The sequence below is a fragment of the Ovis canadensis genome, chromosome 21, assembly GCF_042477335.2.
Source record: "Ovis canadensis isolate MfBH-ARS-UI-01 breed Bighorn chromosome 21, ARS-UI_OviCan_v2, whole genome shotgun sequence".
Lineage (NCBI taxonomy): Eukaryota > Metazoa > Chordata > Mammalia > Artiodactyla > Bovidae > Ovis > Ovis canadensis.
In genome coordinates, this window is record NC_091265.1 from 38,337,842 (window position 1) to 38,350,707 (window position 12,866).

The 12,866-nt window shown below is 36.4% G+C and overlaps 1 protein-coding gene across 2 annotated transcripts in view; it reads right to left on the reverse strand.

Annotated features, from left to right (window-relative positions):
- Positions 1 to 12,866, reverse strand: part of ANO5 (anoctamin 5) — a 97,108-nt gene that overhangs the window by 8,989 nt on the left and 75,253 nt on the right. For both annotated transcript variants that reach the window (XR_011251648.1, XM_069565017.1), the window contains exons 17-19: positions 12,523 to 12,620; positions 3,935 to 4,065; positions 1,421 to 1,626 (exon numbers count right to left, since the gene is read on the reverse strand). Coding sequence is in view for 1 of the 2 variants with exons in the window: in XM_069565017.1 (XP_069421118.1) it covers positions 1,421 to 1,626; positions 3,935 to 4,065; positions 12,523 to 12,620 (435 nt within the window). In the remaining variant the exon portion in view is untranslated. The remainder of the gene's footprint in view (positions 1 to 1,420; positions 1,627 to 3,934; positions 4,066 to 12,522; positions 12,621 to 12,866) is intronic.

Consider the following 12,866-nt stretch of genomic DNA (forward strand, 5'->3'; position numbering starts at 1 on the left):
CTCACTATTTGTTTCCAAAATCACCATACCTGTATGTCTCTTTCCATCTTGCCTTGCTATTTCTTACATTTCTTACTATTTCATAACACAGTTCTACTCTCTTTAACCAAATTTTACTTGCCTGGATCAATTTCATAAGATAGGACCAACTGTGTGTGTGTGTGTCAGGGGGTGTATAGGGAATGAGGATGGAGAAACAACAGACCATGTACTGGTAAATTTCCCATAGTTCAGTGCAATTAATTTCAGTATTTGACTCTGCAGGAATGCTATTCTCCCATCTTTTCCTAAGCTCTGGAATAGTGTAAATGTCATGTTTCCTTTGGGTAAAATGAGTCAATTTAAAATCATTTTGCTCTGCCATCTACATTTTTAATGTAAAATATTTAAAAAATTTTTTAATATTGCTCCTATAGCTACTGATACATTTCATGTTTTATATCACTTACTGAGCACATTTTGGCAGTTTCCTTTTCTAAAAAAGTGACAAGTTCAAACAGATTTTAAAATGCATTAGAATAAATATATATATAGCATTTTTATAATTTTCTCACCTGTACATTGTAATTCTCTTTTGAGATTGTCAGAATTTTGTTTATCTTTTCAATGAACCAACTCTTGGTTTATTTAGCAATTATATTACCTTTTATTTGTTTTCTAATGTGATTATTTCTGCATATACCTTTATTCTTTCTTTCTTACCGCTTTCTATTGATTAGTTTTACATCTTTTCTTAATTTTATATAACAGGCTCAGTTCATACTTTCCTTCTTTTCAATAATAAAAGCACTTATTGGTATATACTTTTTATAAACATGGTTTTAGCTGATTCATATGAGTTTTCATTTTAATTAAGTTCTCCTTGTAATTTCAATTTTATTTCTTCTTTGTGCAATAAGCTTTCTTGGAAGCATGAATATTAAGTGGCTAAATTTTTTTTGGCTATCTTATTATCAAATTCATTTTTTATACCATTATTGTATGTGAATATGCATTATAAAATTTCAGCTTTTGGGAATTCTGTTTCATTACCATTTTTAATAAGTGTTCCATAAAAATAACAGGTAGATGTTATATATTCTATTTGTACTGCATAACTTTATGTATAATCAAGCTTTAATTGTATTACTTACATTCTTTATACCACTACTTATTTTCTGTCTACTCTGTCACGTGGCATGGGTATCATGGTATTTTAATAAGCACGTTTTTACAATTTTCCTTGTATTTCTAAGAGCTTGCATGTCACAGATTTGTCTGTGTTGTTTAGCACATAACAGTTTAGGGATGTTTTGTCTTTAGAAAGGTCACCATGATGAAATCAATGTAAATACTGAGTTAAACATTATTCACAATCTCCCTATCCCCAAGAAAAAAAAGAATCATCAGGTACAGTTTCCACTGAAATAGGTCTACTTACGTTAGTTGCAACAGAAAGGACAGCCATTCCGTAAAGAATGTCTTGCCAAACACCTATGCTATGAGCCTTAGCAGCTACAGGTCTCCTGTACTGAGTTGTAAGCTTCCAGGCATCCACTCGAATCTCTATTATGTTATTCAAGAGCGCAAGAAGAGGGGCCAAAGGAAAAGAGGCCACAAATAATGTAACAAATCCAAACTGGATAACTGCGGAGATAAAAGAGAAATTCACAAACTCATCATTGTGGAGGGAAAAAGGGGGAACAGTCGGCCTAACTCCTGTCACTTCCTTCATTTTGAAGGGATCTACACCAGCAAAACACTCCAGGCCTCCTTCCATCTGCCTTCTTCCCCTTTCCTAGAAGAAGCATAGTGACTTATTGCTTGCTAGAACAGGACGGAGAAATTAGTCATGCACAGCTCAGTTCTATCCCTGCTCTTTCTTTTAAGATCTGCTTGTCTGAAGAAAGCCTCTATTATTATTAGATAAGATAGTCTTCTTATTCATAAAACACAGTCTTTTATTATTATGGCCTATGTTTAGGTCTGCTATGGCAACCCACTCCAGTACTCTTGCCTGGAGAATCCCATGGACGGAGGTGCCTGGTTGGCTGCCGTCTGTGGGGTTGGACAGTCAGACATGATTGATGCAACTTGGCAGCAGCAGCCGCAGTCTAGTATTTATATTGATATTGGCACATTTGTGGGGTAATCAAGCCTTCTATTTTGCTAACCTATGTACTTTTTAAGATCAGAAATAATTACTGACTCATTTGTATGATCTGAGTATATGAAAGTATTCAACTATAAGCCTTATGAATGAATGCATTATTTAAGATTTGAAAATGCTAACAGAGGAGAAGGTAGTATAAACAAGATATCTGAGAATAAATCAGAAAATGAACCACATAAACATCAGAAATATATATATAAGTTGCACGTGGGCAAAGGAAATACAGATATCCTAGAATGAGGTATTTTTTAAGGTCCCAATCCTCTGTACCAACTTGACATCTTTCTAAGTATGTTTTACTCTCTTTCCTCACTAAGGCTTAACACCTATATAAGCTGGCTTATTTCTCTATGTTTCTTCCTTTGTTTCCATCAGTGCTTGGGGTAAAAGAATCCACGTAGCTGGCAGACTGTACTTCCCACAGGAGAGAACCAAAAAACAATGAGACAAAGATGGCTTTCCATCGGAGGAAAAAAGAAAAAGGAATCTTCCACTAGTCCTCTATTTTTAGATAGATCTTGAGTGTTTTTGGATTTCAGCATTTCTCATAATACTTTCTGATTAGCATCAGTCTTTTCATCTACTAATCCAAGAGAACAAACTGCCTCCTTCCTAACTTTTCTACTGAACCAAGAAACAGAAAATGAAGGTGAAGTATTATACAGAAACAGCTTGAATTTCTAGGTTCAAATCTCAGATCTTTACTTATAATCTCTGTGGTCCACGGCAAATAACTTCTCCAAGATTCAGTATTCTTTCAAATAAAATGCAGTGAATAATGACTGTTGTGTAGAATGTTTTAAGATTAGAGATACAGTATGCAAAACAATCAGAATAAATTAATTGTTAGTTGTGTCTCAACAATTAATCTTGTTATGAAACACTGATTTCATCTTTTATTTTCAGTTATAACCTCTGACACATTTATGCAAAAATTCACTTGAAACATAAACAATTATTTAAAAATTAGAGCCTTATGACTACACAAATCAAGGACTGCCTAGTTTTATAACTATAGACATCTTCCTATTTGCCCAAATATACCTATTTTAATTCAGGTATCATATGTACATATTTCAGTGGAGAATCGGTAACAAATTCAGGTCATCTCATTTATTCTACCATGACTTTTATGGGCCACGAAAATAAGGTGGGAAAACTGTCCTCTTTAATTTCACCAAAACAGCAGAGAAGGTCATTTGAGAGGAAACACGCTGAGTAGATTCCACAATCAGTCCTGGGGTTCTCTCTCTTAAAATTTCACCCCAACCTCTCTTCAATCCTTAGAATATTTTATGCATTTCTTATGTCCAGTTTGGGTTTCCCTTGCATATCTACTTTTAGCTTCATTCTTTTCAGCCTGAAAAAGCATATACACTAAATGTATGTCAGACTCTAGTAATGTTTTTCATTGTATTCTCTCTATGAACAATCACCAAGGCAAAAAAAAAAAAAAAAAGCAGAAAGCTATTTAAACTCTTTTGAGACAAGTATTAAAAAGTGATCCTTACTTTATTTTGTTCAACAATATTAACATTAAATTGATAGGAAAAGTATCTCTGAGATTGCTGTTTTGAAACTAAATTTCATCCTGCATTATATTTGGGAAAAATAGAAACACTGAGCCAATTTTTTTCCATATTTAGCCACCAATCTTTTCATTCACTATCCAATGATTTATTGAACACCTACTATGTGCAAGGTAGGAAGAAATATCAAGAGATGAAAAACACTTATTTTACTCAGCTTCTTTCATGTTTCAAGGCAGAGGTTGAAAATTACCTGTTTCCAAATACTCATAGAATAACTCAAGAGAACCAAAAGTTTCAAGGTCATGATCCTGCTCCCATCGACTGTATAGCTTTTCAGAGTTGGTTCGGGCTTTTCGGCGTCTCCACCAGTTCAGAACCATGCTGTTGGAAGTGATAAAAGTAAACATGAAATAGGAATTAAGAGAAAGGGGTCAGAGAGTCAGAGTATTATATCTAAAAAATGGAGGTGAGGGAGGGCAAGTAAGTTTAGATCACAGAACAAGTAGAGAGAGACATGACTGCAACTAAAGCCCAAGTCAAAATCTAGTGTTCTGTTCACATCTACTTGCTAAGGGCAAAAGGTCTTTATTTGGATGATTAAGAAAGTAAGACAACCCTGCCTCTGCAGGGTAATGTATTTACTCAGAGAGAGTTCTTTAAAGAGCACATGGAGGACAGGTCACCACAGGACTGTTTTTATATATTTAATTCACTAACCTTAACAATGTTGTGATACTAAGGCCACTTGGCAGAATGAGAAATGGGTTACAATAGAAAATGTATGACAAGGGAATACAGAAGTTTATCTAACACATGACAATAAATATAATAATCCTAAACAAGATATTACCTAACTCAATTCTATATATAAATATATACAGAATATATATATTATATAAATTTAATATATCATGATATATTGGATTACTTAAGAAAAGACTTTTTCAAAATTAAAAACTCAATCCACATAAGAGATCATATTAACACATTTAAGGAGAAAATTATAAAATCATGGTGACTAATGCAGAAAAATGCATTTGATGTATTTTGACTACCTATTAAAACCTATTTATGATAGAAAAGAAGGACAAGAAGAAAATTGCCTCAGTCTGACCAAAAGCATCTACCAAAATCCTGGGCTAAACCTAATTCTTAATAGGGAAAAATTAGCAGAATTCCCTTAGAATTAAGATAAAAATAAGAGTGTATATGATCACATTCAAGACTTTATTGGAGATCCTAGCCAAACAATAAAATGAAAAAGTCAAAAGAACTGGAAAAGAAAGGGAAATCTATGATTACAAACAGTAATGTGAATGGACTGCTTGCCTAGAAAACTCAAATGAAGATAGACAAAAGTTATTACAAATAATAAGAGTTTATCAATATATTGCACTCCTAGAAGGCAATGGCACCCCACTCTAGTACTCTTGCCTGGAAAATCCCATGGACGGAGGAGCCTGGTGGGCTGCAGTCCATGGGGTCGCCAAGAGTCGGACACGACTGAGAGACTTCCCTTTCACTTTTCACTTTCATGCATTGGAGAAGGAAATGGCAACCCACTCCAGTGTTCTTGCTTGGAGAATCCCAGGGGTGGGGGAGCCTGGTGGGCTGCCATCTATGGGGTCACAGAGTCGGACACGACTGAAGTGACTTAGCAATAGCAATTAGCAATACGTCCACAAAACATAGTAGAAAATATAATTTTTAAAAGGTACCATTTACAATTAAAAGTATCTAGAAATGGATTTGACCAGAGATTTATAAGACCTGTATGCCGAAGTTTAAATATTTAAAGTCATTAATGTTAAAAATAAATGTTTGTGAATAAAAAGACCCAGCATAATAAAATGTCAGGTGTTTTTACTGAAACAACTGAAATGTAATTCCAATCAAAAAACAAAAATACTTTCCATGTGAATTCTGCCAAGATGTTTCTAAAATTTACACAGAAAGATGAAAGACAAAGGATAGTGAAGATGTTTCCATAGATAAAAAATAAGTAACTGGCTCCACCATATATGAAGAGTTAATTATAAAGCTGTCTTAACTAAGGGAGTGTAGTACTGGTGTGCCTGGTGCTAAGTCACTCAGTGGTGTCTGACTCTTTGCAACCCCATGGACTGTAGCCCACCAGGCTCCTCTGTCTATGGGATTCTCCAGGCAAGACTACTGGAGTGGGTTGCCATGCCCTCCTCCAGTGGATTTTCCCGACCGAGGGACTGAACCTGTGTCTCCTGCGGCTCCTGCACTGCAGGTGGCTTCTTTACCACTGAGCCACGAAGGAAGCCCTGTGGTATTGGTGTAGGGATAGACAAATTATGGAACAGAATGGAGGCTGATTATAACCTTGCATTTGCTGTTTGGCATAAACAGTGTTGCAGATCATAGAGTGGGGAAAAGGGACTTTTAATAAATGGCAACATGAAACTATGTGTATAAGAAATGAAATTGGGCCTTTATAGCAAACATGAAAATCCCTTCCATAGTATATTAAGAATTTAAAAGAGAAAGGTAATAGTAATGTTACAATATTAAAAATATTTAAATATAAGTACATGAGAATTAGTTTTTGATATGGAGGTACGAAAGGATGTATTGAACAAGACTTTAAAAATGCTAAATCTCAAAAATATACAAGCAACTCCTGCAGCTCAATTCCAGAAAAATAAATGACCCAATCAAAAAATGGGCCAAAGAACTAAATAGACATTTCTCCAGAGAAGACATACAGATGGCTAACAAACACATGAAAAGATGCTCAACATCACTCATTCTCAGAGAAATGCAAATCAAAACCACAATGAGGTACCATTTCACGCCAGTCAGAATGGCTGCGATCCAAAAGTCTACAAGCAATAAATGCTGGAGAGGGTGTGGAGAAAAGGGAACCCTCTTACACTGTTGGTGGGAATGCAAACTAGTACAGCCACCATGGAGAACAGTGTGGAGATTCCTTAAAAAACTGGAAACAGAACTGCCTTATGACCCAGCAATCCCACTGCTGGCATACACACCGAGGAAATCAGAATTGAAAGAGACACGTGTACCCCAATGTTCATTGCAGCACTGTTTACGATAGCCAGGACATGGAAGCAACCTAGATGTCCATCAGCAGATGAATGGATAAGAAAGCTGTGGTACATATACACAATGGAGTATTACTCAGCCATTAAAAAGAATACATCTGAATCAGTTCTAATGAGGTGGATGAAACTGGAGCCTATTATACAGAGTGAAGTAAGCCAGAAAGAAAAACACCAATCCAGTATACTAACGCATATATATGGAATTTAGAAAGATGGTAACGATAACCCTGTATGCGAGACAGCAAAAGAGACACAGATGTATAGAACAGTCTTTTGGACTTTGTGGGAGAAGGTGAGGGTGGGATGATTTGGGAGAATGACATTGAAACATGTATAATATCATATATGAAATGAATAGCCAGTCCAGGTTCGATGCATGATACTGGATGCTTGGGGCTGGTGCACTGGGACGACCCAGAGGGATGGTATGGGGAGGGAGGAGGGAGAGGGGTTCAGGATGGGGAACACATGTATACCTGTGGCAGATTCATGCTGATGTATGGCAAAACCAATACAATATTGTAAAGTAATTAACCTCCAATTAAAATAAATAAATTTACATTGAAAAAATAAATAGAGTACTTAGAATCACCAAAAAAAAAAAAAGCTAAAGCATTAAAGAAAGAGTTGATAAAAAACTCTACTATATTAAAAGTATGGACTTTTGTCCATCTACAGAAGTGGTTCCAGACTGGAAGTGATTTAGCCCATATGGGACATTATTTGAAGTATCTGGTTGTCATAACTGGGGAAAAGGTGGGCTACTGGAATCTAGTAGGTAGAGTTCAAGGATGCTGCTAAACATCTTACAATGCAAAGGGAGCTTCCAACAGCAAACGAATATCTGGTCTAAAATGTATATAGTACTGAAGATGAGAAACTGATTAAAGATACTATTAGAAAAACTTGTGCTGGGATAAGGTAATTTCAGCACATATAACCAAAAAGCAAGCAAACAAAAACACAGTAACCAAAGTTATAGAGTATTCTTATAAATCAATTAGAAAAAATATAAACAGATAAGGAGAAAAATGATTAAACAACATGAACAGCATCTCATTTGTATGGTCAAAAGACTTATTCATGTTATTAATTGAGGAAATACAAAATAAGAGCAAAATGAGATATTATTTATACTCTCCAAACTGGAAAAAATCAACAAATAAGCAATATAAAAGCATCGTGTCAAGTTTGTTTATTAAAAGGAACACTTATATGCTGCTTATATCAGAACTGAAATACAAAGAAAAAAAGGAATGATAAAAAGGGAAGAGAACCCCTGAGATTTCTGAGACAATACCAACAAGATGGGCATGCATGTAACTGGAGTCACAAAGGAAAGGAGACCACCCTATTCAAGAAAGAATTTTTTCAGGAATCACAGAAGCACGTCTATGTGCTCCATTCTAATTACAAACCTCTTAATTACCTATTAGCAACCATTATCTTGAATTCTGTAATCATGTCCCTGCTTTTTCCAAAAAAGAAAAATGGTTATATCATCTATGATCCTTTTGAGTTAATTTTTGAATGAAGAGTCAGAGTACATGGAGTTCTGTTATTTTGCATATGGATGCCCTTGTTCTAGCACTAGCTACTGAAAAAAAGTTTTCTTTAATGAATTGTTTCCGAACCTCTGTCGAAAGTAAAATAACTATATTTGTGTGGATTTATTTCTTCAGTCTCTGTTCCATTTGGTTTATATGTCTATCCCTTCACCAGTCCTGAGTTGATTAATATGGTTTTATAAAGTGAAAGTGAAGTCGCTCAGTCGTGTCCAACTCTTTGCGACCCCATGGACTGTAGCCTACCAGGCTCCTCCTTCCAAGGGATTGTCCAGGTAAGAGTACTCGAGTGGGTTGCCATTCCCTTCTCCAGGAATATGGTTTTATAGTTAAGTCTTAAAACCATGGACAGTGAAGCCTGGAGTGCTACAGTCCACGGGGTCGCAAAGAGTTGGACACGACTGAGAGATATTGAATAGTGTTAATTTCTCCAACTTTATTCTTCTTTATCAAATTTGCTCTGACCATTCTAGTTCATTTGCCTTTAATATAAATTTGAGCATATGCTTCTCTATATCTACTAAAATCCTGCTGATATTTTGATTGGAGTAACAGATCTATTTATTAACTAGGGGGATAACTGGCATCTTTACTAAGCTGAATCTTCCAATCCATCAACACAATAATCCTCTCCACTCACACAGATGTAATTTTTTTCAACAGGATTTGTGGTTTTACAGCATACAAATTTTGCACATTTTTAAGATTTGTATCAAAGGGCTTAATTTTTTTCTGAACTATCGATCACTGTACTGACACTGTTTCTTCCATTCCATACTTCATTTCTTCTTTCAGTAGTCCTTCCAATGAGGATCTATGAATGTAAACTCTTTTTTTTTCTCATGTCTAAAAATGTCTTTATTTCACCTGTACTTTATGTAATAATTAAAATGCTTCTAGAAATCTAAGGTGAACTTATTTTTCACTAAGAATCTTGAGAATACTTTTGCATATAATGTAAGAACTCTGTTGAATATAGGTGGCATTCCTTTTTCTTCTGAAAGATTTTAAGATGCTTTTATCTCTGATGTTCTATGTATTGACCATAACATATCCAATTATGAATTTAAATTATCTTGCTTCATACTTTGGATTCGTTTTCATTTCTGGAACTTATGCTTTTATACATTTCAGAAAATTTTCAGCAATTACCTATTCAAAGAATTTTTTCCTCCACTATTCATTCATTTCCCCCCTGAAACTACTAGCATATTAATGTGGAAGCCACTTTATATAGCCCCCCTGCCACTTTAATTTTTTTAACCTCATTGTCTCTCTGTTCCACTGTACAATGTGGGAATTTCTCGGTACTGTTTTCCAATTCACTAATTTACTCTTCAATTGTGTCCAGTCTGTAATGGATCCCATCTATTGTACTCTTTAAGTATGATTTTTCACTTATATATATTAATAATTGATTCTTTTTTATATTCACTTGTTCTTATTTATATCTATATTTAAGTATTTCCTGATCCCTTTTATTGACAATATCACCTCCTTCTATATTTTTAGACTTTGTCAGAATCTTCCACCTGGAGTAAGTTCACTTACTAAGAACTGATTTTGTTAGTGACCTTTGTAGCATTAAATCTCATTTAACTCTTCAAATTTTGGTTTGTAGGCTTAAATTTACTTGTTTCTCTTTTCTTCTACTGCCCTGTCTGTCTCCTTTCCTCTCTGCGAATATTAATTTTCCTCTTGTTTGGTTTAGGGGTTTAACTCCATTCTGCCCTCCTGATTCTCACTCTAGAGCTAGGATTTAAAATAACAACTTGGCATTTGTTTGGCATTATTTCTCTGTGGCAATATTAGGGATGTGGTATATCAAATACTGTTTGAAAGGATAACATCTATGTCCTTCCTTTGTTGGCACATGAAATAGCACCCCAGGAGTACTGTGAAACTGTTGGGGTGGGTGAGAGCAGAGTGGGAGGGTGCTCTCAATCATCTTTCATGAGTAAGAATAGACCCAGTCCCTGGATGTAAGTGCTGTTGAACTGACTAGTCCCCTGTCTTAAATGTTCCACTTTTAGTCTGGTTCATCCTATAGGTGTTAATACCCCAAAAGTGTCATTTCCTAACTCGGACCCCGGCAATATTACAGGCTTATAATTCTGTCTCTTTTTATCCATGGGAATTTTCATCTTATAACTGTCATTTTGGTTTGCTTTCTTTCTTCTTTTTTTTTAAACAATGCATTCGTTATTGCTATGCTTTGGGGACAGAGAGTGATCCCTTCGTGTGCCAGCATTTAATTCATAACTGATTTTCATGCCTAGATGTATAACTGAGCAGGACCCTGTGGAGCCTTCCTGGGACAGACTCCTCCCCATATCGTCTGCTTTAGCTTCTCTTTGAAGGAATTAGATAATATTATCTGAGGCACATTTCCTGAGTTGTTTTACAGATATGAAAACCTCCACCAAATGGAAGATGTTAACTACTTGATGACTATAAGCATATACCCCCAGGATTCCTGGAGCCTTAGGATTTATAATGTTTACCCCTGTGACATCACCCTGTTACCTCACCATCAACCAATCCGAGAACTATGCACAAGTTGATCACATATCCTATGACCACCGCCGAGGTCACCCAGACTTTGAAAATGCTTTCCTGAAACCCATCAAGGAGTCCAAGCTTTTTCAGCACTAGCTGTCCCAGACTATTTTATGGCACATTACAATAAACCTCAGATATGCAGATGACACCATTCTTATGGCAGAAAATGAAGAAGCACTAAAGAGCCTCTTGATGAAAGTGAAAGAGGTGAAAAAGTTGGCTTAAAGCTCAACATTCAGAAAACGAAGTTCATGGCATCTGGTCCCATCACTTCATGGGAAATAGATGGGGAAACAGTGGAAATAGTGGCTGACTTTATTTTTCTGGGCTCCAAAATCACTGCAGATGGTGACTGCAGCCATGAAATTAAAAGACACTTACTCCTTGGAAGAAACGTTTTGACCAACCTAGACAGCATATTAAAAAGCAGAGACATTACTTTGTCAACAAAGGTCCATCTTGTCAAGGCTATGGTTTTTCCTGTGGTCATGTATGGATGTGAAAATTGGACAATAAAGAAAGCTGAGCACTGAAGAATTGATGCTTTTGAACTGTGGTGTTGGAGAAGACTCTTGAGAGTCCCTTGGACTGTAAGGAGATCCAACTAGTCCATCCTAAAGGAGATCAGTCCTGGGTGTTCATTGGAAGGACTGATGTTGAAGCTGAAACTCCAATACTTTGGCCACCTCATGTGAAGAGCTGACTCATTGGAAAAGACTCTGATGCCGGGAGGGATTGGGGGCAGGAGGAGAAGGGAAAGACAGAGGATGAGACGGTTGGATGGCATCACCGACTCAATGGACATGGGTTTGAGGGGACTCCGGGAGTTGGTAATGGACAGGGAGGCCTGGTGTGCTGCGGTTCGTGGGGTCGCAAAGAGTTGGACACGACTGAGTGACTGAACTGAACTGAACAATAAACACTACACTTTCCTTTACCACAATCCGGTGTCTGAAGATTGACTTTACTGCGGGTAGGCAAGTGGATCCGAGTTTGGTTCAGTAACAGATGTGTCCATGACACATAGATATCTTCAAAGAGTTTGACTTCTAGTAATTTTGAGAAATTAAATGCAACTATAGAATAATTTACAGGGCATATACCATTTAGATTTCCCAGTGAAATATTCACAGTAGACAGGGGTAATTATCTTTCCCTAAACTTCACTCAAGCAAACAGAGATGCATATTTAAAAGTCTGTATTACCTTTATATATATTTGACTGTTGATTAAAAGTGGAATAGCATTGAACATGTATATTACCCCATGTAAAATAGATGACCAATGCAAATTCAATGCATGAAGCAGGGCACTCAAAGCCAATGCTCCGGGACAATCCAGAGGGATGGGGTGGGGAGGGAGGTGGGAGGGGATTTCAGGATGGGGGAAACATGTGCACCCGTGGCTGATTCATGTTGATGTATGGCAAAAACCACCACAATATTATAATTATCCTCCAATTAAAACACAAAGTTTTTTTAAAGTGAATATTTTGTTGTTGTTACTGTTGACTTAGACGTTAGCTAACAAAGGCACCATGATAATCAAAGAATTCCACCTTCTTTCAGAGGAAATCTCTCATGGTTACTTAAATCAAGCAAAAACCTGTAAGTCATACATACGGATAAATGGCCTCTTTAATGTTTCCGAAGATCTGTTTCCCAGTCATTATGATGGTCAACTGGGTTGTCAGTTCTACTAGACAGCCTGCAGGATCACACTAGCAGGAAGAAAAAGGAGAAAAATTAAGTGAATGATGAAAGATGGACTTCTGCAACAAAAGAAATCTCAAACCAGAAGGTGAGAATCTGAAGAATTGCATTGGAACAGATATTAAATGATACAAAGGGATATTTAGTTCCAAGTTTCAAGCATGATCACAGTGGTGGTGGTGGTAATTTAGTCGCTAAGTCATGTCCAGCTCTTGAGACCCCATGCACTGTGCCTGCCACGCTCCTCTGTCCAT